The sequence below is a fragment of the Psammomys obesus genome, unplaced genomic scaffold, assembly GCF_907164565.1.
Source record: "Psammomys obesus unplaced genomic scaffold, mPsaObe1.curated_primary_1811, whole genome shotgun sequence".
In the NCBI taxonomy this organism is placed as follows: domain Eukaryota; kingdom Metazoa; phylum Chordata; class Mammalia; order Rodentia; family Muridae; genus Psammomys; species Psammomys obesus.
In genome coordinates this window covers 12,696,205-12,719,827 of record NW_026596234.1, presented here as the reverse complement: position 1 = coordinate 12,719,827, position 23,623 = coordinate 12,696,205, and the positions used below count along the sequence as shown (strand labels likewise).

General features: G+C 55.3%; 2 protein-coding genes across 3 annotated transcripts in view; one reads left to right on the top strand and one right to left on the bottom strand.

The window, feature by feature from the left end:
* Cdh22 (cadherin 22) overlaps positions 1 to 23,317 on the bottom strand; it is a 117,419-nt gene extending 94,102 nt beyond the window's left edge. For both annotated transcript variants that reach the window (XM_055596260.1, XM_055596262.1), the window contains exon 1: positions 23,214 to 23,317. The gene's annotated coding sequence lies outside the window, so the exon portion shown is untranslated. The remainder of the gene's footprint in view (positions 1 to 23,213) is intronic.
* The window catches only part of LOC129668143 (collagen alpha-1(III) chain-like), a 2,203-nt gene continuing 584 nt past the window's right edge, over positions 22,005 to 23,623 (top strand). Inside the window, exons 1-2 of the mRNA XM_055595927.1 lie at positions 22,005 to 22,840; positions 22,967 to 23,286. Of these exons, the coding sequence (XP_055451902.1) occupies positions 22,005 to 22,840; positions 22,967 to 23,286 (1,156 nt within the window). The remainder of the gene's footprint in view (positions 22,841 to 22,966; positions 23,287 to 23,623) is intronic.

Genomic DNA, 23,623 nt, shown 5'->3' with positions numbered 1-23,623 from the left:
ATACGCTGATGATCTAATGATGCTGCTTCATTTATTCATGCAAAATCATGCTATTGACAGCCTACTCTGGCTTGGCAAAGAGGAAGAAGAAGGCAGTAGAGAGGCGAGGGTGGGATACAGAAATAGGCTCTGCCAGAAACCTAGGCTTTGCCCAGGTGCAGATTAGCCTGCTTGGGGAGTCCAGCGGCACCAGGGACAGAGGGGTCTATAAACACCAGGAGGAGATGGGGGTGGGGCGGGAGTGCACCAGAGCACGGAAGGAGTCTCGCTCTTTTATTTATTACTTCTGGGCTCTCAAATGCACTACTACCAGGCACAAGTGACAAAATAAAAAGGGAAAGGAAAAAACGCCAGCTACAGCCCGAATAAAATCAGGGCAAATAGAATAAAACCTGACAGCCAAGTATAAATAAATATTCGTAAAAGAGTTAAAGGACAGATTAAAATAAAAACACCACATGCAATTCTTACCCCTTGACAAATGCAGTGCGAATTGGGTTCTTTTAATCAAATGTTTGGCAGGTGTATGAATTATTTATAATTCAATATCGGGTGGTTAAATGGAAAATGGAAGATGTTCCCGTGGTCTTCTCAGAGCTTATCCACCTCCCTCAGTGCGTTTCCCCACCCTGGGGAAGGGAGAGGGGCGTGGGTGGGAGCAGGGAGCCCACCCCTCCCCCACGCCAGGTGCTGGGCTGAGCCTGGAATCCCTGCCCACCGCTGGGCATCACCGCTTGTCAACCCACTCCCCAGTCACAAACCCCGAAGCTCGGAGTCTCGGTCAAACCAGGACGGAGGCAGGAGTAGGGGCACCCAGCCAGAAGCGAGAGAGAGCTGGGGTGCAGGGCTGGGGGGGTCTGCTTTTGATCGTTGTCCAGACTGCCATGTCCTCCTGCCTACGTTTGCCCTTTCCGGGCCCTCCTCCCTCAAGCTAGCTTCTCCATTACTCTCTTTTACTTCTCCAAGTCACGTTCTGTTTAGAGTGCAATGCAGCATGTGTCTCTCTTCACACCAGGCCACCGGTAGGAAGCACAGATAAAAAGTGAGGCTTGGAGGGAAGCCTGGATCCTCTCCAGGTGATCTGGGGGCAGCAAAGCCTGTGTGATCCGGCCTCTTTCCCCAACCTCTCTGATCCTGCACTTCATCATCTGTAATACTGGGCCAGTGACAATACTGCCTTGGAGGCTGCTCAGGAGGATTAAGAGGGTGGAGGGTGGAGCCATGGGTGGGGACAGCCTTCTGCAGCAACCAGACACTGCAGTTATTACCTTGGCCACAGGATATTCCATCCATTTAACAGATGAAGAGACAGAGGCCTGGAGAGGTGGAGGGACTTGCTCACAGTAAGTCAGGGTGTGAGCCCCCCGGGAACCCAGACCTTTAGGAGCATGGCCGACTAGTGCCACTGGCTGATGCCTGACCCTGTCCTGGTACCCACCCATACCTCATTCTGACCTGCTTCCCTCCACACGCCCAGAGTCCTAGGGAGTCTCCTTACAGAGCCAGAGCTGTGGGATGGTCTGCCCTGTGCCCTGCCTCTCCCTGGGTCACAAGCGCACACACAAGTCATGCAAAAGCCCCACAAGCAAAGGGAGCCACTGAAGATCCAGTGTTGACGGACTCCCTCCCAGGAGCAGCAGACGAATGAGCTCTCGCACCGCCGTTCACAAACGGCTGTCGGGAAGGTGGGAGAATGAAGGCAATTAGTCCCTTTAATGCCGATTTCAGACTAATCTTTCACACTTAAGAAAATTGTTCCAATGATTTTCTTATTTTCAGGGGAGCTCGTTAAGTAAGAATTAGAAAAATAGATACGGGAGGAGAGATAAGAAAATGGATTTTGTAATGACAAGCTGCCTAAACATGCTGAGACGGGGCTAGCTGGGCCAGGATGAAGTGATAGATCCCGGTCCTCCTTGGTGTGTGACAGTCAGTGTTCCAGGACCCCAGGGGAGGGTGAAGATCCTGGGGACAGGGATATAGGGCCCACAGCCTCAGCTAGGGCCTCTGTTGAGCAGAGGTTCCATGGATTCTGGTTGCAAGTGGCATGTTTCACACCCAGGTCACCCCTCAGTTTCCTGTGCCCAAAGTCTTTGGGAAACAGCGGTCCGTGAAATAACGGTCCTTGCCAGGCTTGGAGCTTCATACAAAGGATTCTGGCTTGGGTGTCTACCGAGTCCCCTGGGAAGCCTATCTTATACACATTACTGTACTGGGGCCATCTGTCCATCAGACCCACTGGCTCCTAAAATCCAAGTGCGGACACAAAGCTCAGCTCCAGCCAGCCCCACCGGCTGTCCCGCATGTCACCTGTTTCCACGGCTGGACGCCTCGGCTGGGGCGGCTGCTAAATGTCTTGGGTGCTACTCTTGGTTTCGTGACTTGCCAAGGCCACAGCCCTGGAAGCTGGAACTGGACGCTGTGGTTTCTATCTCTCTGCTACCTCTGAGCTTCGAGTCCTGTGAAAGGAGGCCGACACGGGATGACCAGGGGCCAGATGCCACTGTGTGTCCTCTGCAGAAACAGAGCACTCTGACGGGGAAGGAGGGCCAGGTAGCCACCTCAGGACAGCAGAGGCCATTTTCCCCATCTCTCTACCCTGCCCTATTCTTGTCTTCCTATCTTTGCCTGGATTGTACCTTCCTCCACCAGAACACTCTACCAGCCCTAATCACGCCAAGTTTTCAGCTTTCTCATTCACCTCAGAACCTAGGAGGGACCACTGGTCTCCACACGTAGCAGCAGTGCATTCTGGGAAGCCCACTTCTGTGTGCCCCCCTGACTACCCTGTCTGTGGACCAGGTCAGTGACATTTACAGTGCTTGGTTCTGACAAAAAGAATGCTCTCTCTAGAGGCTGAGGAGGACGTGACATTTCTTCTATGGTCGCTGACTAGGTGACACACTCAAGCCACTGGCCATAGCACCAACTACAAGGCAAATGTCTGCTGGGACGAAGTTGCTGGGACGAAGTTGCTCAGTGGTTCTCAGCCATGGAGGATTTCAGACCATCTGCTGTGTCTGGAGACAGCTTCTCTGGTCACACCTGGGAAGCTGCCGCTGGTGTCCAGGGAGAAGGAGCCAGAGACGCTGCCAAACACCTAAAAGCACACAGACAGCCCCCAACCGGAAACTGTTCAATCAATACATCGGTAGGACCAGGGCTGAGAAGGTCTGGCCTAGGGTAATCTGATCCAGGGGTCCCCTTAAGTCCTTACAGCTGGGGATAGGCTCTGGATCTCCTGGGATTAAAGGACAGGTGAGGCCATGGACCTCCAAGAGGAACACCCCTGTCTGCAACCCCACCCCGACCCCTCAGTCAATGCATTCAACTCCTACTAAGTATCTGAAGCATCACTGGCCGGATGGCACATCTTCCATCGTACAGGACAGCAGGCTTTAGGCTGGATGGCCAGAGACACACCTCGTCCTTCCCGGCTTCAGGATCTGTAAAATGAGTGCGCCATCATCTCTCATCCAGCCTCATTGCCAAGCCTTTGATCACTTCAGCATCGGACACAATGGCCTCTGCTTGGCAAGGCCAGCCAGCCTAGCCTACTCAGCCAGCTCCAGTTCAGTGAGAGCAAAGTGAACAGCACCCGGGGACAACACCCCATAAGGCTGACCTTCACACATGTGTGCACATACACCAGCAGAGAGACAAACGAAGACTATCAGGTGTTCGCTGTATGCTTCTCACAGACTCCTCCCACCAACTGGGCAAGGCCAGCATTTTCTTAACCAAAGCAAAAATGGGGAAAACGAGGCAGAAGGGAACAAAGCCATGCGCAAGCTGGTTTGAACTCAGCTCTCCTGGCTCTCCTCTTTTTTCTCCACCTCCAGGCTTTTCTAAGGCAGCACTGGGCAGGGAGTTGAGGTCAGAGCCTGACAGGGCCTGGCCCTCTGGCCTCATTCCCCAGCGTCCCTCGGGGATCCCCGTCGCACCCCATTAGCACTGCTTTAAAAAGCGCGGGGCCCGACCGGGGCGCGTTATTGCCCACATAAATCAGGCGGCTCCCGAGTACAGAACACCTTTAAACAAACAGCTGATGGGAGTGAAGTTCCGGGATCGTTATTAATAGCTTTTCATTTCGGTGGCCGCTGTGCTGTGACATGCCTTCCCAGCAGAAGCCCCGCGCAGCCAGCCCCCATCCGCTGATCCCCCGAGTCCGCCAGTCAGAATGAATGACTGTACCTCTGTGTTAATTGTGGCGCCTGGCCGCAAGCGGAATGCTAATGGGGCCAAGTGGGAGGGGGCGGGTGCTAGGCCTGCCTAGCCGCCTGGCTGGGAAGGACCCCACCTCTGGCCCCTCCTCCACAGCCAGGGGCGGGCTCTTACTCAAATACTTATCTAAACTCTACCCTCCTCAGCTCAAGAAAGCCCCGTGGTTCCCAAGGCCTGGAGCCAAGTCTCCACTCATCCCTCTGCTCTGGAAGGCCTTGGCGCTCATCCTCTGTATGGCTCAGGCCTCTTGCTGGCACTCCTATACCAGGAGCCCAGTGTTGTTTAAACCCCTATTTAGATTCTCATTCACTCAGCTGAGGCTTTATTCAACAAACATCCATCCTCCTGAGTCCTCCGAGGGACCAGGGAGGAAGCAGTAAGCAAGACACGCCCCTGTGCCCACAGCCTCTACAATCAAGCAGGAAATCAAGCAGGTCTGTGAGCCCAGGTTAGCTCTTCACTCTCTGGGTGCCCTTGCGCTGGGGGCCCTCCTGGGCCTCCATGTTCTCCTCTGAAGGGAAGCGCTGGTAGGAACAGCAGCAGACGCGGTATGTGAAGCACTTAGCTGCGGATCACCATGGGGCACTTAGGAACTGTAAGCTCTTGCTTCATTAACTCAGGACTCGGGTGCATGGTGATGACTAAGAGAGAAGCGAGCAAGAGGGGGTGTCAAACAACGGGGCCAGTCTGGGGTCCAGGGTAGGGTTCCCCAAGAAGGTGGCATTTTTTTAGAGACGGCACCAAGTAAAGAAAACAGCATCCGTCAAAGGTCAGAGCAGGGAGGTTCATCAGACCAAGCTGATGAACTAAGAGAAGCAGCAAGTCCTGTGATGGGCAGGAAGGCCAAGCTGAGGCAGGGGAGGGAGGAAGCAGGGGAGATGGGGGGGTAGTGCACAGGATCCCATGAGTCCTGTTAAACTTTAAATTTCCCCTTCAGGATAGTATGAGGGGCAGCCGAAGGCTATCTTTCTTTCTCCGCCTATTGGAGCCTCACAGGCTGGCTCAGAAAGAAACAGCGAGGACCCGAGGCTACCGGCTAGGTGATGCCCACAGCGGCCTGGGGGCCGTGAGTGTCTGCTGGGTCCTCAAGACACAATCAGAATGTCATAGGCAGAAGCAGGGAGAGGGCCCAATCGTGAAGAACTCCAGGATGACCCCTTCATTGATTTGGGGGAAAGAGGGAAAGCCTGAGGGAAAGAGGGCCAACCATGCCCTCAGTTGGCTGTGTGACAGGTGTGTAGGCCTCTGAGCCCTTACAAGTGCTGTGTCCCTGCTCTGGAATTGCCTTCCAGATCTAGTTTGGTGAGGAATTTTTTTTTTTTAAATTACTTATTCAAAACCAGAGTCAGCAGTTTCCTCCTGAAACCCATCTGGCTACCCCAGAGCGGCCTTGAGCACATACCTCCCTATTCACCTTGTGAACTTTCTGGTCTACAGCCCATCCCCTGCTGCGTTTCCCCTGCTCTTTACCCACCTGCCTCCAAACCCAGGGGCTCCAGCAGCGCTCTTTCTTCAGTCTGTACCTGTCCCGAGGTGACCACATGCAACCCCATGTCGAGAAGCCCCAGAGGTTCACCATGTACCTACATGCATGTGTCTAAATCCGCTCTCTCCCCGAAGCCCCAAACGGTAGAGTCACTTGACTGTCCGCTGCGGAGGTGTTAAGGACACTTGAAACCACTGTTGTCACCATGCCCACCACACAAACGACGATGCTAACACATCCGTTCTCCCTCCCGCTACTACTGACTCCCTTATCCCAACCGCGTCTGCCAAAAACCGAAGAGTCACTCGTGACTTTGCTCCATCTCACACCCACATCCTATCCATCAGCGAATCTTGCCGGGCTTAAAATAGATCCGGAATCTGACCAATCTCACGGCTGTGGTTGTCAGCAGCCTGGGCTACAAGGAGTGTCATCTCTCACCTGGATTATTGCAACAGTGTCCCAGCTGGTCTCCTTGCTTCTGCCTTTGCCCCTGCAGTCTACTCTCAGCTGAGGTGTTAAAATATAATATTACCTTCTCCAGAAAGTTCCTCTGGCTTCTTGTCTTACTCTGAGAGAAATGGCCCCTAAGAGCCAGCAAGATTTGGTCTCATGTGACTCCTCTGATCTTTTTCCTATATCCTTTTCCTCTGTTCCACTCATAGCAGGCTCTGGCTGCTTTCCAAGCCCATCAGCTATGATCCGGCCCCCGGGCCTTTGCACTTGCTGGTCACTTGGCCTGGAATACCAGCCTCCCTTATGTTTTCCTGGCTCTTGCTCTCCTAGCCTTTAGGAGTCTGCTCGAACGGTTGACCTTAGTTAGACCCTGCAGTAACCGTCCCTTTTCCCCAAGCTGTTTCCTTACAATGCATTTCCTTTTCTAGCCACCCAAGAGGCCAACAAGCCTGAAGTAAATACGCTGCCCCCTGGCTCAAGCAGGCCCTGTCTTCTTTGCTGTGAGGTAACCCCACATGGAGGGCAGTGCTCCCCAACACCACTCAGTTTAGCTCTTTAAGCGACTAGACTAGGGAGTCTGGTTGTGACAGCCTGACTGTCTGTCTCCCCAGGACACAGTAAGGCCACACTCCATTTTTGTTTCAGAGGGAAGCACAGAGTACTTCAAGTGTTTAGAGAAAAACATGGCTGAAGGACAGTGAGTTCAGACTCCCGCCCCCTCCTGGAGCCCTTCCTGCCTCTTAAGAGCAGATGGTCAGGGTTGGAATCTGGAAGCTGAACTGGAAGGATCCACAAGTCTGTCCTTCCTGTTCTTAGTGTCTCTGGAATTAAAGTCTGGACTGCAAAGGTTTTGTTGTTGTTTGGGTTTTTGTTTGTTTTGTTTGTGTAGATTTGTCAAGTCCTCTGCCACTGAGCTACACCCCAGTCCTTTGAACTGGGAATTCTGTTTAAGGTGAGTTACTGATAGGGAAAAAGCTAGGGACCTGGGCCAGAGGTTGAACTCAGAGACAGGAGCAGACTGAAGGGGCTTGAAGTCAGAATTCCGTTTCTGGCTGGGCACAATGTCTGCTCCAGCAGCAACATGCTTAGCATGAGCTGGCTTGGAGATTTTGTCAGGGACAGGAACTCTAGTGAAAGAGGGGACAAATGGCTCAACCAGAGGACACTGATTGGGATTACAAAGCCTTTCTGTAGGACACTGGGACAGGGTTCACATTTTATAGCCATGTTCCAGCACAGCGGGCGGCTGCCAGGGTGACTTTGCCTCCTAGGTGACACTTGTCTGGGCATTTCTTGGCTGTGAGTAGGGAGGGCACCTCTGTTGACATCATGTAGATTAGGGATTGGCCCTGATCAACCCTCAGCGGCCTACCCCACTGTCAAAGAAAATCTCCAAAACAGAGAATTCCTGCATTCTCCAAAGGCTAGCCAGGGGCTCATCTAACTGGGCCAAGGCCACAGTATGAAGGTCTTGGAAGCCATCTGTCCCTGTGTCCCTGTAGGCTCATCTTTTCTGCTTTATCTCGGGCATGTCTAAACAAGGGGTTTGAGGGTAGGAGAGGGTGGAGGGGAAGGAGAAGACAGGAAGTCTTGCTAGCTGAGATTCTGATGCTGGCTGCAGCCAAGCTGAGCAGGAGCTGCTGAGAAAAAGATGGAGGGACCAGCCCACAGTCTGGGCAGGGTAACAGAAGGCCTCAAGGGGACCTGTGAGGCTATGGGTAGGGACCTGGAGGATGGCAGGGAGCTGTCTGAGGTAGCCTCTGGCCCCTGGCAAGTGTAGTTCAAGAGGCCCAAGTTCCCAGAACCATGGCTGCCTGAATCCACACAGCTTCAGCCCAGCTCAGCCTTTCAACTCATCGTCTCTCCCTTCCTTTGTTTTGAGCCAGGGTCTCCTGGAGCTCAGGCTGGCCTTGAGTTCCTGATTCTCCTGCCCCTACCTCCCAAGTGCTGGGATCACATGCCTGCCATCAGGCCTATGAGGTGGATGCTATTATCATCCCTGTCTCGCTGAGGAGCCATAGAGGTTCAGAGATCCTGGGAAAGGTTCCAAGGGTCCCCCAACTCTGAGTAGCAGGCTGGTTCTGAGCTGGCTAGGGTTTCAGGTCAGGAGCTCACTGCCGGGGGTCCCCTGGCCTCCTGTGCTTCTGTCTGCCACCCCCCCCCACCCTCTCTTCCATGTGCATGTCTGATCTCAGCTAACCTCTCAGTGTCTGCTGGATATGTGCAATGATTACCATCCTTGATGAAGCAGCCACATCCCAGAGAGGTCAAGAGTCTCTCCACACCTCCAGGTCTGCCCAACATCAAGGCCACTTGTGCTTCTCTGAGTGACAGCTGGGGTGCACGTCTACACAGCTACCGGAGCCCGCTCTCACAGCTGCCTCTGATTGTGACAGACTGGCAAAGGTTTCTGTTTCTCCACCTTAGCCTTAGGGCTGGTTGGGCCAGGTCTTTCTTTTTATTTTTATTTTTTCCCATTACATTTATCTGTCTGTCTGTCTATTTATTTGTGGCCATAGCAGAGCCAGACGCTATCCTGGGGGAGTAAGGTCTCTTCTCCCACTATGTAGGTCCTGGGAACTCAACTCGGGTTATCAGGCTTAGGTGCAGGTGCCTAAGGGACCTGCTATGCCACATTGGGGCCATCCTGGCCTCAGAACGATGCTTAGCAGCTGTCCTCCAGCTGCAATGATTCCAGTCATATGTGCCCAGTGGGAACAAACTGTGCCCCACTTTAATGGGGAGAGCAGTCCCAAGGCCAGAACAGGAAGCACATCCTGTGGCAGGTGAGTATGGGACCCACAGATCAGAGAGGAGGCACCTTTCTCAGGGTCACTTGGGGTCAGTGGCAGGCTCAGTCCAGTCTCCTGCTGAAACCAGGGTCCTCCAGGAGAGCATTCTACATCATTAGGAGCCAGCCCAAACTGCCTGACTGGGAACCCACACAGGTTTCCCCCTCCAGGGAACCAGCCCTGGGTCCCCTGGCTGAGCTGAGCTGGGTCTATACTGTGCCCAGCCAGAGAGGCATGAAACTAGCCCAGGAGACAGGCATTTTGAGCTCAGGAGCTCTCACCTGCTTTTCTGACAGACCAAGGTTCCAAGAGAGTCAGTCCTGGCTGCCGCCCCAACTCTGGGCAGCATTCCTGTCCCTACTCCCTCAGTTTCCTCAGTCTGCATGTGTTGTCCAGTGGTCAACCCCCTAGGCACGTAAGCCTCCAAGTGTCCCCTAAACTGTGACAGCCTCCCTGCCTATGTTTCTAGGGCTTCCAGTGAAAAGTTTTTACAGTGAGAACTCCTGTTCGGCCTCCGAGATTGTGCCCAAGTCATTTGCTGCAGGGTGTGTGTGTGTGTTCATGCACGTGTGTGTCCTGTTAGTCTGAAAGAGTCCTTGAGGATGTTAGGCTACCTGATCCCTATTCCCTGGGGACTGGTGCCTGGCTCGGAGTAGGTAGTCATTAACTATTGAGTCAGAATGAATGACTGAGATTAGAAGAATAACAAGGCCCTTGGCTGCCAGGTGCCACTCTCAAGACTTCAGAGAGGGAAGCCAGCTTCTTGCCGTTCCCTACTATTTTGCATTCTGAGGACTGCCCCACCCCCTGTCCTAGCCAGGGCCTGCCACCCTAGCCACCCACACGGTCTGCGGACTCAGAGAGCACCTTGGACAAAGAGCAGACATTTTTGTTGTTTCTAATGCTTTCATCCTCTGTGAAGCAGCCATAGCCAGCTGTCTGTCGGCCCTGCCTTCACTGTGATCCCAGACACTTCCCGTTCTTCAATTCATCCCAGACCTTCTGAGCACCAGGCAGGGACCTCAGGTCCCATGGTCACCACATGCGCACTTTGAACATTTGGCCATTTCCTCCCCGCCTCTCACTCTGAGATAAGCATCTTCCTCCAGGAAGCCCTCTGACAAAGGATACCAGGTCTCAGATCCTCCTTTGGGGAGATAGGGAGAAGAGATGACCTAACACTCTTTCCTATCTATTCATTATTTTCTGAAATTAGAAAAACACTGGTATATACAACTATACAGGCCTCAGTTTACTCACCAGCAAAGTGGGGAGGGAGGGAGTAGGGACAATGCATACAAAATCAAGGGTGACTCTGGGCTTGATCTGTGCCCTTCCCAATCCAGCACTTAGCAACTTTTCCTGTGTGGCCCTGGCTTCGCTCCTTTCCTCCAATGGAGTTACCAGAAACAATAACAAAACAAAACAACTCTCCAAGTTCCAGTTCTCTCCAAGATGGGGTTCCTGAGCTCTGAGAATTATACACTGATTCCTGACTCACTTGGGGAAGCCATGCTTACTCCCATCTTCCTCCAACCCCAAGGCTGGAGACCGGGAAGAGGAGCTAGGAGGGGACAGAGACTTCCGGGGTGGGGAGGAGCGTGTGGAGGGAGGAGGAGCTGTCCTAGCCTGAGTGTGAGAGACGAGTTAACAGCTCAATTGTTATTTCAATTACACGGATTATTTGAAAACAATGTTATGAGTTTCATCACTGACAACCCCGGGAAATGGCTGCTATGGCAACTGGGAAAAAGAATGGCGCTGGCCAACCAATCCAAAGTTCTGTCTGCAGTCCCACTTTGTTCAAACTCTCCTCTGGGGCCCCTCCCATCTCCCACTTGGGAGAAGGCTTGAGAGGAAGAAAAGAAGCAAAGGGCAAGCGGAAGGACTCAGCAGAAGGGGAAACTGAGGCAGTGAAAAGCGAGAATAAGATCACTTCTGGGGAGAATCGGGAGACGGTCAGTGGGTAAGAATACTGGCTATGCAAGCACAAAGATCTGAGTTTGAATCCTTAGCTCGCCTGTTAAAAGCCAGGCATGGCTGCCACCAGGTCCTGGAACTCCAGCTCTTCAAGGGGAGGGGCAGAGACAGTGGCTCCCAGAGGCCCCGTCAAACCCTCTGGTTCAATGACAGACCCTGTCTCAAGGAAGTGAGGTGGAAATCAATATATATGCACACATGGGGACACGCGCCTGCACACGCACAGGCTTGCAAAACACACATCCACGCATTGTTACACGAGAGTCACTCTGGGCACGGACACTGGCTCACTGTACAGCAGAGAGAACAGGTCCTAGGCACCCTCTGGTTGACAAGGGGGCTCCCAGGACACCTCTCCTAGCCCTGTTCACTACCTGAAGAGTTCCCTCAGGCCACCCATTCTCTCAAGATACACAGAGTCCCCTCCCACTGCCAGAATCTCCATTGGTCAGGGGCAGGAAGGGCAGGTGGAATTCGCAAGATTCCTTGGGACCTCTGGGCGCCCTGGAGCTCTTTCCTGCTTCTCTCTCAAAGCCACCTTTGTAGACACCCTCCTCAGCTCAGCCTTTTTCAGACAGACAACTGTAGGCTCCAAAACAGAGCCCTTGGCTTTGAGGCTAACCTCATTCTCCCATCAGGAAGCGCCCATGTGATGCCTGCTCCGCAGAAGCCTGGGGCCTTGCCACGCTAAGTGTGGCACAAATACCGCCCAGTTGGTGATCAGAGACAGTGATTATCATATCCTCTTACAGATGGGGAAACTGAGGCAGGTGTGTGATTTGTGCAGAGCCCGGCTGTCAGGAGGGCCTGGCTACTCTAGAACTCTTGTTTTGGGCTGTTCTCTTAATTCCTCCAGACAGAAAATAGGCCCGATGTGGGGCAGGCCTGATGGCCAGATGACTTACAAAATTGAGCCTTACAGCCTCACGTTGCTCTCTCAGGACATGATCCACTAGCTCTCTAGCTCTTGCCTTGAAACTCAAGTACCTCTCTCTACACTTGCTCAGCAGGGGAGACCTGGACAGACATGGACACAGCAGTCCACAGTGGGTGAGCGGCGATGCTTCCAAGATAACTGCTGGCCTAGCGGCCAGGAGCTGGGCTCTTCTGGAAGTCAGGACACCTTGCAGTGTCGTCCCCAGGAAGGTGGTGCCCAATGAGAGACAGACACCACGTACAAGTCACCTCATCCATCTGTGACCAGCGACTCCACTGTACAGATGAGGAAACTGAGGTTCAGGGAGTCAAAAAGATTTGCCCAATGTTAGCCAGTCAATATGTTACCTGTCAAGAGGGATGGTCCAGGTACCACCAGGACACAAAGGGCAGAAAGGACGCTCAGGAGGAGTACACTCAGGGGCTTCAGCAAAGTTGCTGGATGGGAGGCAACCTTGGCGCAAAGCTAGCTGAGGAAGGTGTGTCTGGCTCAGCCGGTGAAGAACTATGTCAGGTGACAAAATGGGGCCTTGAGTGTCTCAAGCTGACAGGGAGTCATTGCTTCTATCCTTCCTCTGGTCCTCCCTTCCTCCTATTCTTCCTTCTTCCCCCTCCCTCCTCCCCTCCATCCTTCTCAACCTACCTTCCTCTCCCCTCCCTGTGCTTCCTCCCATGTTCGCTCCCTCCCTCCTGGGGTGCTCCCTCCCTCCTGTGCTCCCTTCCTCAGCAACCTCCCTCTTGTGCAGTAGAGCAATTTCCCAAAACATTTTCTCTAATTTGTGATTGTTTTCCTAACCCAGAAACATCGAGTCCCGGATTCTCCAGCCTGTGAGCCAAGCCCAGCGGAGCTGCCAACACGGCTGGTACCATCAGCCCAGCCTGCTTGCTAACCTGCAAGTTCCCCTGTTCCCGAAGCCCCAAGGTGGTGGGCAGGTGGTGGGAGGGTCTCATGGGCTTTTCTCCAAGGCCTGCAGAGTGGATGCGGAGACCCTGGAATGGCAGAGAAGCTGGCACCTCCGCTAGGCTGGCTGCCACACGTGGAGGACATCAAGCCTACTGTTTAGAGAGGGATGTGTCACCGGGCTCCAGAGGGGTCTGTAGGGAGACTGAGAATTTACAAGGGGTGTGTGTGTGTGTGTGTGTGTGTGTGTGTGTGTGTGTGTGTGCAGAAATTCCCTGTTGGAAACTCCGGCTCACGCTCACGGCAGAAAGGGAATATGGTAAGCAGCTGAGCAAAGTGCCCAGGTGTTCATTAGGGCAAGCGGAACAGTGCCATGACCCAGGACCTGTGGTAACAGAGGCTCGGTGACAGGATCTGGTGCGAGGCAGGGGTTGGCAGGCTTGTGAACTAAAGCTGGGTTCTGTTGGGGACGGTGAGGAGGGAGGCCTAGGCCCCAAACACAGCATTCTCCAGGAGTCAGTAGCAGCTCTGTCCAGAGACTCAGTAGGAGGCTGAGGTTTGCGAGAACAGGAGCTATGAGGGGACAGGAAAGGACATAGTCTCCACAGGAAGGAGGCAAGGGCTCTCATGAATGAGGGACTCCTTGAGGACAAGCGTCAGCTGTGGGGGTGTGGGGCTGAGGGAGAAGTCCTTGTTCTGGGCTCTTTTGAGAACCTGTTGCTGCCGCCCTGTGCCAGGTACCACGCTTGCTTTAACCCACCTTCACCCCCCCCCTCAGGCTGATCTTCTTGTTCTGCAGGCAGCTCTCCAACCCCACACCCTGATCACCCCCCACACCCTTTTCTGCCAGAAAAAGGTCCCAGCCAGAGTCCTCCACTCCCCTCCACAGATGTCCCCGTCTGTGCTCCGATTCACTCGATCACCCCTGTGATTTTGAGCACCCCACTAGAGCCAGACACAGGCAGAGAGAGTGGTGACCCACACAGCAGTCGGGTCCCCCCAGTCCCCACCCCAGCTACCTAGCCTTGATCCCTCCAGCTTCAAATGTGTCCAGTTCCCTCTGCCCTGTCCTAGGAACCAGTCTGTCTTAGGAACCACTCCTCGTTTCTTCAGCTGAGTCCAGTCAGCCACTTCCAGATACCTTTAGGCAGCATCTACTTTGTGCCTATTGTTGGGGCTAATAAAGCCCCAATGGGAGGAGATATCAGATGTGGAATCAATAGATACCGGCAATGGCCTCAAGGAGACAGTGCCAGCATAGGCAAGAGTGCGCATGTGCATACACACTCCCAGAACCCAAAGAAAACAAGACAGCAAATGTGTGCAGTATTAGCAGCTAACACTTTTAGAACACAGCTCATCTCCAGGCCACAGTCCATCAGGACCCTTCACAGCTCGGAGGACATTGAGCCCCTTTCTAATCTCTCTCTCCTAGGTTAAGGAGTCCACTGCTCTTCGCTGTCTTTTTTTAACCCCTGTCTCCAGCAACTGGCACCTCACTTGAGCCGGCACGTAGTAGGCTTAAAAGAAGTGCATTGTGGGTAGGCTGGTGTCTCCACCGTCGGGAGGGAGAGGACAGGTGGGCAGGGAGAAGGCACAAAGCAAGGCAGTGGGTGTGGGCGGGTGGATGGTGAGTGTGGGTGGATAGCTGTGGGTGGGTGCACAGCATTGAGTGGCTGGGTAAACAGTGGGTGTTTAGGTGGGCAGAGGCGGAAGGTGGGCATGGACAGCTCAACCTTTGAATGGAGGTGGGAGGGTGGGTGACGGGTTGGAAAATGACCAGAGGATGGATGGCATTAGGTGGGCTGCTGGGTGGCTGAAACATGTCAGCAGACTCTCAGCTTTTCTGGGAGTCTCTCAAGCATATACTCCCCTGATTTGATTAATGGGCCCTAGTTCTCTTACATATAGGCACACACAAGCGTGCGTGCTCTTGAGCACGCACACACACACACACACACACACACACACACACACACACACACACTGTACCCAGGCTTGCCATATTGTTAGGTTTCCCTCTTTTCTCCACAGCATCTCCTGCAGCCAAGCTACTCTGGGTCCAGGTGACTGCCTGGAGCTTTCCCTCAGCCCGTGTTCTCCACAACCCCATGCAATCTCCTCCCCCACTGTCTTCTGAGCACCCTGTTTCCTGCGTCCTCTTTCCTTTAGGTTCATCCTGAGATCCAGCTAGCGCCCCATCACCTGCATTCCCTGGCCTGAAGCGTCACACATTGCTGAGGAACCTTCCCTTCGGCCGCTCACTCTCTCCTCCACTTCATGCCCTCTGTGCTCCGGCCAGCTTGGCCACTAGCTCTCAACCAGACGTCACAAGCCACCTCTACTTTCCTTAGCCCTATCTCCTGAAAGCCTCTCCAACACCAGCAGTGCTCCAGGGCTGTCCTCCCTGATCTAGGCCCAGTGAGCCACTTTGTTGAGATTTGTGTGTGTGTAACGAGTACCAGGAGTACTGTATTGGTATTCAAGGCTTCCAGAGCCTTCCCCCTGGGTGAGGACTCCAATCCTCTCCACAAACCTCAGAGGTCATGACAGAAGCCCAAAGGCTGGTGGCATGTCTCAGAACCCTCTGCTCGTTAAGTGGCAGTCTGGCTCCTGTGCCCCCAGTGGGATCCTGCAATTGATTACAGTGTCCTGGAAGTGAGACAGGCTCTTCCTTCCCTGGGCAACTTTTGCTGTGTACTGGCAGTCCCTCCGTCCACTGTTTTCCTTCCCTTCCCTTGTTCTGTTTATTTTTGCTCTGAGACAAGGTCTCACATAGTCCAGGCTGGCTTTGAACTCACTACTCAGCCAAGGATGATCTTGAACTTCTGATCCTCCTGCTTCTACCTCCGGAGGGCTGGGATTTCAGGTTTACACCACCACCTCTAGTTTTACCTAGCATCAGGGATCAAATACAGGGCTTTATACTTTTGGGGCAAACACCCTTCCAACTGAGCCACGTTCCTGGTTCCCCCTATTTCCCTTTAAGCTCATCCAGAAGAGGATCCTGTAAATAAACAGATTTGAAACTGAACCAAAAGGGATGCTGCAGGCCCCCTTTTCTGGGGAGAGTTCTCATCCACACAACGAGCTGGCGATTGGTTCCTCAAGGCCTTTCAGCTGCTTGTGTGGCAGAAGGCTCAGGGAGCTCTAGAGCCCCAGCTACATCTCCCCTCGGCTTCTTCAGTCCCTAATGCCAGCATCGGCTTGTGGCCTCTACAGGCTCCATCCTGAGGCCACAGCCCTTTCTCTGGACACCTGAATCTGCCCAGCTCATCATCTGTCCATCATCTTGTCTGTCTGCTGACCTGTATCCACCTGCCTCTGCTACCCATCCATCAGCCTGCTTCAGCCTGTCCACCTCATGTCCCTGTCTGCCTGGTGTCTGTCACTCTGCCCATCAAAGGATCGGTCTACCTCCCAACCCCCAACCCCGGTCCCCTGCTCTTGCAACATATCAGTGACCAAAAAAAAAAAAAAAAAAAGATGGAGGGAGGCCTTTGTGGTTGCCACTCACTGAGCTGCCCGCTTCTTAACCATCACAGTCTGCCTATCCAGAGCACAAATGGTCTCCTGGCTCCCAGCACCCTCCTTATTCCCCAGAGGCCCCCAGCCTTGCTGGCTTTAAAGGCTTCTACTTAAGGAATCAGGTCAGTGCCACGCGCACCTCCTGCCAAAAAATGTCCAAGCAGTCCCCAAGGAAATCGCTGGACACAAGCGTGAAGATGTGTGTACAACGATGCTCACAGGAGAATTGTTTGTAACAGCGAAGGGTTGGAAGCAACGCACGTGCCCAACCGTGGGGGCCGGCCTCATGACTTGTGGACAGCCACACAATGGCGGGCTGGGTGGCTATTAAAAAAAGGGTGATGTGATGTCTATTCACTGAAATGGCAAGATGCTCACAGTCCACTCCCCAGAGCCAAGGCAGGCTGTAGAGGCACACATGCAAAGCACGATGCCATTTTTTTTTTAATTTTTTTTTTATTTTAAGTCTGCGTCGACAAGAACACGTATGGAAATGGTGGCCAAGGGGCAGTGGGATCACGGCTAATTAAAAACTTCCCCAGATAAAAAGACATGCAGATGTATGTGTACACATTTACACCCACGTGAATACACTCTTCCTACGAGCTAGGCCACACACCCTGCCCTGGGTCAGTGTCTCCTCCCACTCTCTCAGGAGGTGGGTTAACGAAAGGGATTCCCTCGATTGGGAGGCGCTCCGGATCCTGCGGCTGATCAGTGATGAGGCTTAACTGTGAGCTCAGCTCTTAGTCAGCGAGTTATGGCTTCTCGTTTCGTTTATCTGCAACTCATCTGTTTAAAAAAAATATAACATCTAGGGGTGGAGACAGAGCTCAGTTGGTAGAGTACTTGCCCACCGTGTGTGGAGTCACCATTAGATTTCCCAAGACGGCATAAAAGCAGGCGTGGCGGCCCACGCTTGTAACACCAGCCCTCAGGAGGCAGAGACAGGAGGATCAGAAGCTCAAGTTCATCCTCAACTACAAAGTGAATGGGAGACACATGAGACCCCATCTCAAAACAGATAGATAGACAAGCAGAACCAGCCGAACAACCAGGGCCAGCAAGATGGCTCAGCAAGTAAAGGCATTTGCCTCTCAAGCCTGACAGCCTGAGTCCAATCCCCCAAAACCTATGCAGAGGTGGAAGGAGAGAACTGGCCCCGCAAAGTGGTCCTCTGCCCTCCACACACACGCCGTGGTACATGTGGCCACAGGCACATGATATATCACATGTACAAATAGTAACAGCAATAATAATGAAATTTAAAAGAACCAAAACGGCAACCAACAAAATCTATACGTTCTAATGAAAAACATAGGATAGAAATGAACAAGACCAGGAGAGGGGCTGGCGAACTGTATACCGGGCAGCAGCCCCTGGCCTCAGAGCTTTGGTTAGCCCCGGTGCAGGAGCCATAGGTGTGCCGGCTGCCACACTGCCACTGCGTGGCTCTAAGCCCCTCCCTAAGCCCACGCTTGATGCGGCAGAGGCAGCGCTGGCTGTGAGCCACGTGCCAGGCTCCACCCCCGGGAGACCAAAGGAAATGTCCACACCGGCCTCCGTGGAGTCTCCCCTGGCTAGACCCCAGCCTCCACACTGCTCTTTGTACTGCAGAGTATTCTGTGATGGAGTGGCCGGAGTGGCGACATCCTCTGGGTGGCAGGAGGTCTGGCCATGTCAGCCTTTACCTACTGGGTGCCAGCGATGGCCTTTGACCCAGAGACATTTCTAGACATCACCTGATGTCTTTGGGGACCGGAAGTGGCCCTGGCTGACCTGACATGCTGAGAACAACAATGAGGCAGCCAGCAGGAAAACCTAAGCTCTCCTAGGCTTAGAGGCAGAGGGGTGGTCACCGGGCGGTCACACAGGTTTCCCCAGGCAGCACCTGGTCCTGAGAATCAGGAGCCCAGTGGACCTCTTTATGCTTTAGACTAGACATGGGGTAAACCCCTTCATCCCCAGGACCGCACAGATATGCTTTTCAGCTCCCACAAGGAAAGCCAGTCTTTACAGCTCTGCCCCCTATCTCTATCTGTGGCCCAACAGCCTCGTGAGCCAGAAACAGGCACACCTGTGTCCTGCATTCATCCGGCCCCCTCAGGTCCTACACACAGCCCTCATAGCAGGCCCAGCAATGGCAGCCCTGGATCTGGCTTTCCAATCTAGCCACTCTCCCCGAAGCTGGGCTGAAGCTTCTCCGGGCAAAGGTCACCAGGTGTTTGCTTCCCTTCCTAGAAGCCCTCAGGGTCCCCACTGCTCAAAGGTGCCATCCCATCCCATCCCTGCTTCCTGTGGCTCTCCAGCCCCACAGGCCCCGCTTCTGCAGCTCCATAAGTAGCCCCTCTGTGATCCCCACGCCAAGGCAGCACCCTCCATCCAGTCACTTCAGGCAGCTGGCCTTGCAGCTTCCTACCCCTTGTTCTCCCCCTCCTGGGGGAGGCCTCCACAACCCTGAGCCTGGAGCCTTCCCCCACACCCCTGCCCAGGGTCTCTCTTTCCTTTTCACTCCTTAGGTGACCATTATTCAATCCTTCAGGGCTCTGCTTCTACCTCGCTTTTCTGAAAAATCTCTGTTGCTCACCCATCGCTCTTACCATGGTGATGAGAATTGCTTAATTGTCTGCTGGCCACCCTGGACCACTGTTCTGCTGGCTAGGATGAACAGCTGTGTCTCCAACACTCAGCACAATGCCTAGCACATACACATGCTTAGCAGACACATGTTTGCCTGTTATGTTTTTCAACTGTATTATGAATGGATGGGCAGACTCAAAGATGGGTGCATGGAGGGACACGGGGAAGAGGTATTGCTTGGGATGGACCATGAGGCTTCTGAAGATCTTTGGACAGGGTGTTCAGAGGGAGGGCAGGTCGGGGCCTTGTGCAAGACTGTCGGGTTGGTAGGAGATAAAGGAGGATGCAGACGGATTACAAGGACCTTGAATGTCACTGTGCAGAGTCTGGACTTAATTCAGTAGACGATGGGGAGCCATGGAAGGGTTTTAATCAAGCGAGTGACGTGAGCCCACCTGTGCCGGAGAACAATCACTGCGACTGCAGCAGAGGCTGTGGTAGGAGGGAGACCGTAGACCTGGAGGCTGGCACGGAGGTTGCCACCACAGTTTAGATTCTTCAAAGCCAGGGTGTCCAAGTCAGAGTGGAAATCATGGGATGGATTGGGGGAGAAAAGACAGAAACTAGGACGAAACGAATCTGTGAAAATCCAGAGCCTTCCTTTGCCCCCTGGCTGCTTAACCAGCCAGTTTCCACAACCCCAGAAGCACAGGAGGAGCCTTAGGCCAGAAGAAGCCCGATTCTAGGCCCCAGGTAGACAAGCAATCGCACCAAAGCAGAGAAGCCATTTCGTTCAGGATTATCAGTAAAGGAATATCACTGTAATCAATGTTTTGCTTATGGACTTCCTGAGTGCCCAGCCCAGTGCTAAGGGAACTGGTTTGTGCATGTCTCTCTTTTCCAATACAACACAACAACCGAGGTTCAGAGAGGTGATGTAACTTGTCCACGGCCACACAGTCCGCAAGTCACAAACCCAGCCTGCAGCAAGCAGATAGCCAAAGACCCATGGGTCTGCCGGGAAAACAAGAAGTGCTCTCAGTGTGACAGCAGGTAAGGCAGGGCCTGGAGGAAACGCACGGGAGGAAGGGAGCACCTCCAGGCCCAGGCTATGCTCGGATGTTGGAAGGAGGCAGTCCCCTGAAAGAGAACCCAGCTGAGGCATGGGCACTGTGCGTATCCTTAGAGTAAGAAAACAGGAGCCTCTCAGGACAAGCAGCGACACAGGCCCGGGACCCAAGAGCATTGCAAGCCTTTTTGCAAATTAGAGAAGAGTGTGCCTTCCTCCAGGCAGATGCAACTGCCTTTAGGGCACCTGACTTGTTGAGTGGAGCTTAAAATAGATTTTCGACCCTACTCTTCTTGGGTACTGAGTGCCCTCAAGACAGTCAACAGCTTGCCCGAGTACAAGCCGGCTGTGCCTCCAGCCTTCCTGTCCTATCCCTTTGCTCCCAGGATCCCATCTCCCTCCCCTGGACATAGACTTGGGCCATTGTGCAAATGCAACTTTGTTGTTAGTCTTTGTCCTTTCCACTAGAGCCGAAGTCTGGCAATACCCATTGTCATGACAAGGTTAATACCGGAGCCTGTCCTGAGCTCAGCAGGAGCAGGGCTGGGCTGGGGCAGGCATGAACCTATGCTTCTTTTAGAGATACCAGAAACAAAACTCAAGGTTCTGAGGAGCAGCAGGGTCCTATCAAGCGTTCCATCTTAAGAGTTCTCTGAGGAGTTGAAGCTGGTGGGGAACCCCCCTTCCTTGTATGTGGGGGACATTGGGAAATAAAGCTCCAGTTCCTGACCCCTGGCTGAGGTCCTGGTCTCCTCCCAGCCAAGTTGACTGATGCTGCCTGTCCTGGCTCACTAGGGAGGTCTGGTCCAGCGCTTACTCAGCCGAGCCCCTCCTTAGGATCCTCTTCTTCCTGCGTTTGTAGCTCCTACCCCCTCCCAGGTCGCCCCGCACTGGTGCCGTTACATAAACAGAAATCCATCCTCCCCCCACACCTGAAGCTGCGTTTCCAATGGATTTTCCTGGTGGAAGAAAAATGAGGGGAAACTCAGGCAAAAGAAGGAATTTAATTGGCCAACTCCTCTATTTGGCATGGTAAACAAACTGTTCCAAACTTTGCTGTGTTGGAGTTCCCTGTCCCACCTCCAGCCCAGCCCGCCACAGGGATCCCCAGAACCCCACAGGGTGAGGGGACAGACAACCCGGAGAGAGCAGAGGCTGAGGTCCCAGCCTCTGTGCAAATAGTAGACTGTCAGAGAAGCAACACAAACCATAGCCACCTCACACGCACGCACACGCGCAGGCACACGCCCCCAGGGTCACAACAGTTTGTCACTTCAGTTTCTACAAAGGCGTTTGACAGCTTTCCTCCCCTGCCAGCCCAGGGATCTACCTTAAATACCTCAGGCCGCGCGGAAGCAAGTGTCTTCCTGCTCTGCCCGCCATCTAAGGACAAGGAGCTGATCCATTTTCCCTCAGACTCACCCAACATAGAACTGGTGAGGCCTGGATATCAGGGTACCCAGGTTCCCCCTTTTTGCCCACGAGGTGCTTGCCTCGTGACCTCGAGTCCTCTTCCAGTGCTTTAGGATGGAAAGGGGGGCAGCCCAGGTAGGCAGAACCAGCCAGGGTGACCCGGAGGCAGCTGGCCTAGGCTGAGAGACCTAGCTGGCTTGGGATAGCCCTGCAGAGAGGGACTAACACTAGCCAGGAAGGAAGAGCACAGAGACACCCCAAACCCAGCATCCCAAGTGGTGTCTGAGGGATCACATTGAGGACCCTTCCAGGAGCACTGGAAAAAGCAGGGCACCCTGCTGAGGCAGAGGGGAGTAGTGGCTGGCTTGGGGAAGAAGGTGCCTCTTGCCCTGGCAGAGAGAAACTGAAGCAAGCTGGGTGAAAGAAGATGGAAACACAGGGGGAGACGGACCAAGCCTCCACATTCCAGAAAGAGTTGGAGTGGGTGCTGGTGGGCCAGCGTGGGGGATACAGCTAGGGACAGAGGACGTGGTAGGTATGCCTTCGGGATAGTAGGGAAAGAAGAGGGTATGAGACAGGACCGGGCTCCAGCACCCCGCAGAGACATGGCCAAGGCTGGCAAACAAGCCTCTGGCCGGGATGGGCACTCCGGCCAGTTCGGGGACCCAGGGAGCTCTAGACTCAGACCCCGGTAATGAGGGCTTGGAATGCACACCTTCTGGCAAACGCCACCGACTCGGAAGGGTGAGAGAGAGAGCGAGGGGTTCCCAGAGTGTGGGAAGCTTTGAACCGGCCGGGCCCGCTGCTGCGCCCGCCAGCAGGGGGGGCCCCTGCGGCTCGGGGAGACCCCGGGGGACTCCGGCTTCTCTCTGCGCCCGGCCCGCGGCACCCGACAGGGTGGTCTCCGGCAGCGCCTCCGCTGGGGCCGGGACCCAGCCAGGCTGCCGAGGGAGTGGCGAGGTCAGGTCCCCAGGCGAGGGCGGCATGGGTAGGAGACAGTGTCCACCGAGGCTCCCGCAGCCCACACGGTCTCACGATCCACCCGGTCCCGCACCCCGGGCCCCCGAGGGTCAGTCCCGAGCGGCGCTCGCTTTGGACGTGAGCCTGAGAAGCCCGGTCCTTCTCCGTGGCGGGGGGACAGAGTCCCCGGAGTCGCGTGCGGACGGAGAGGGCAGCGCCGCCCCCCCCACCCCGATCCCGGCCGACCATCCGACGGCGGAGGGAAGAGGGGGTGGGGAGGTCACGTCGCCAGGACTGCAAAGGTCCCCCCAGAGCCGGTCCAGCTCACCCCACCCCGGGGTGGCCGCAGCCGCGCGTGTCGCCGCTGCCCGACCCGCACACGCACCCGCGCGCGCGGCGCACACGCTCCCGCCGCGCCGATCGCCGGGCCTCCGGGAGGGGCCGCGAGCCGGGCCCGGGGAGGAGGCGCGGGGTGGGCGGCAGGAACGCCGGGGTCCCGGCCCGCGCCGAGGCTGGCTCGGCCGTCTCCGCACCACTCCTCCCCCCACCCCGCGCCCCGGCTCTGCCCCCCCCCCCCCCCGGCGCCGCCGCCCCCCACCCTCCCCGTCCTCCCGGCTCCCGGCCTGCCGGGCATCCCGAAGCTCCGGGCTCGGGGACCGCGACTCCGGGGCCGGGAGATGGCCCGGGCTGGGGCTCCGCGCCGGGGAAAGTTTGGACGTGGCAAAGTCCCCGCCGCCCCGCCGGGGAGGGGGCGCGGGCCGGGCGCGCTCGGGCCGCTGCCCCAGAGCCCGCGCCGCGCCCGCCTCTCCCCGGCCCGGGCGCCCTCCCGGGCCGCAGCCTCCCCCGGCGGCGCTCGGCTGGCCTCCCGCGGGCGCCGCGCGCTCTTACCTCGGGGAGCGGCCGGGCTGCGCCCCGGTGCCCGCGCCTCGGGAAGCCGGCGAGCGGGCGGGATCCCGGCCGGGTCCGGCCCCGGCGTCCGCCCGGAGGAGCCGAGGGAGGGGGGGGGCGGGGGGGGGGGGGGGGGGGGCCGCGGCGGCGAGTGCGCTTGTGTGTGTGTGTGTGTGTGTGCGTGTGCGTGTGTGTGTGTGTGTGTGTGTGTGGAGGAGCGAGAGAGCGAGGGAGTGTGCGTGTCTGACTAGGGGGGAAGTGTGCGAGCGAGGGACGGATCCCTTCCTTCCTCCCGCAGCCTCTGGTGGAGGCTCGGAGAATGCAGCGCCCGCCCGCCGGCCGGGAGCGCCGTGCCGCGCCGCGCCGCAGGCGGCCGCCGGGCCGGACCCCGCAGCCAGCCGGGGAGCCCG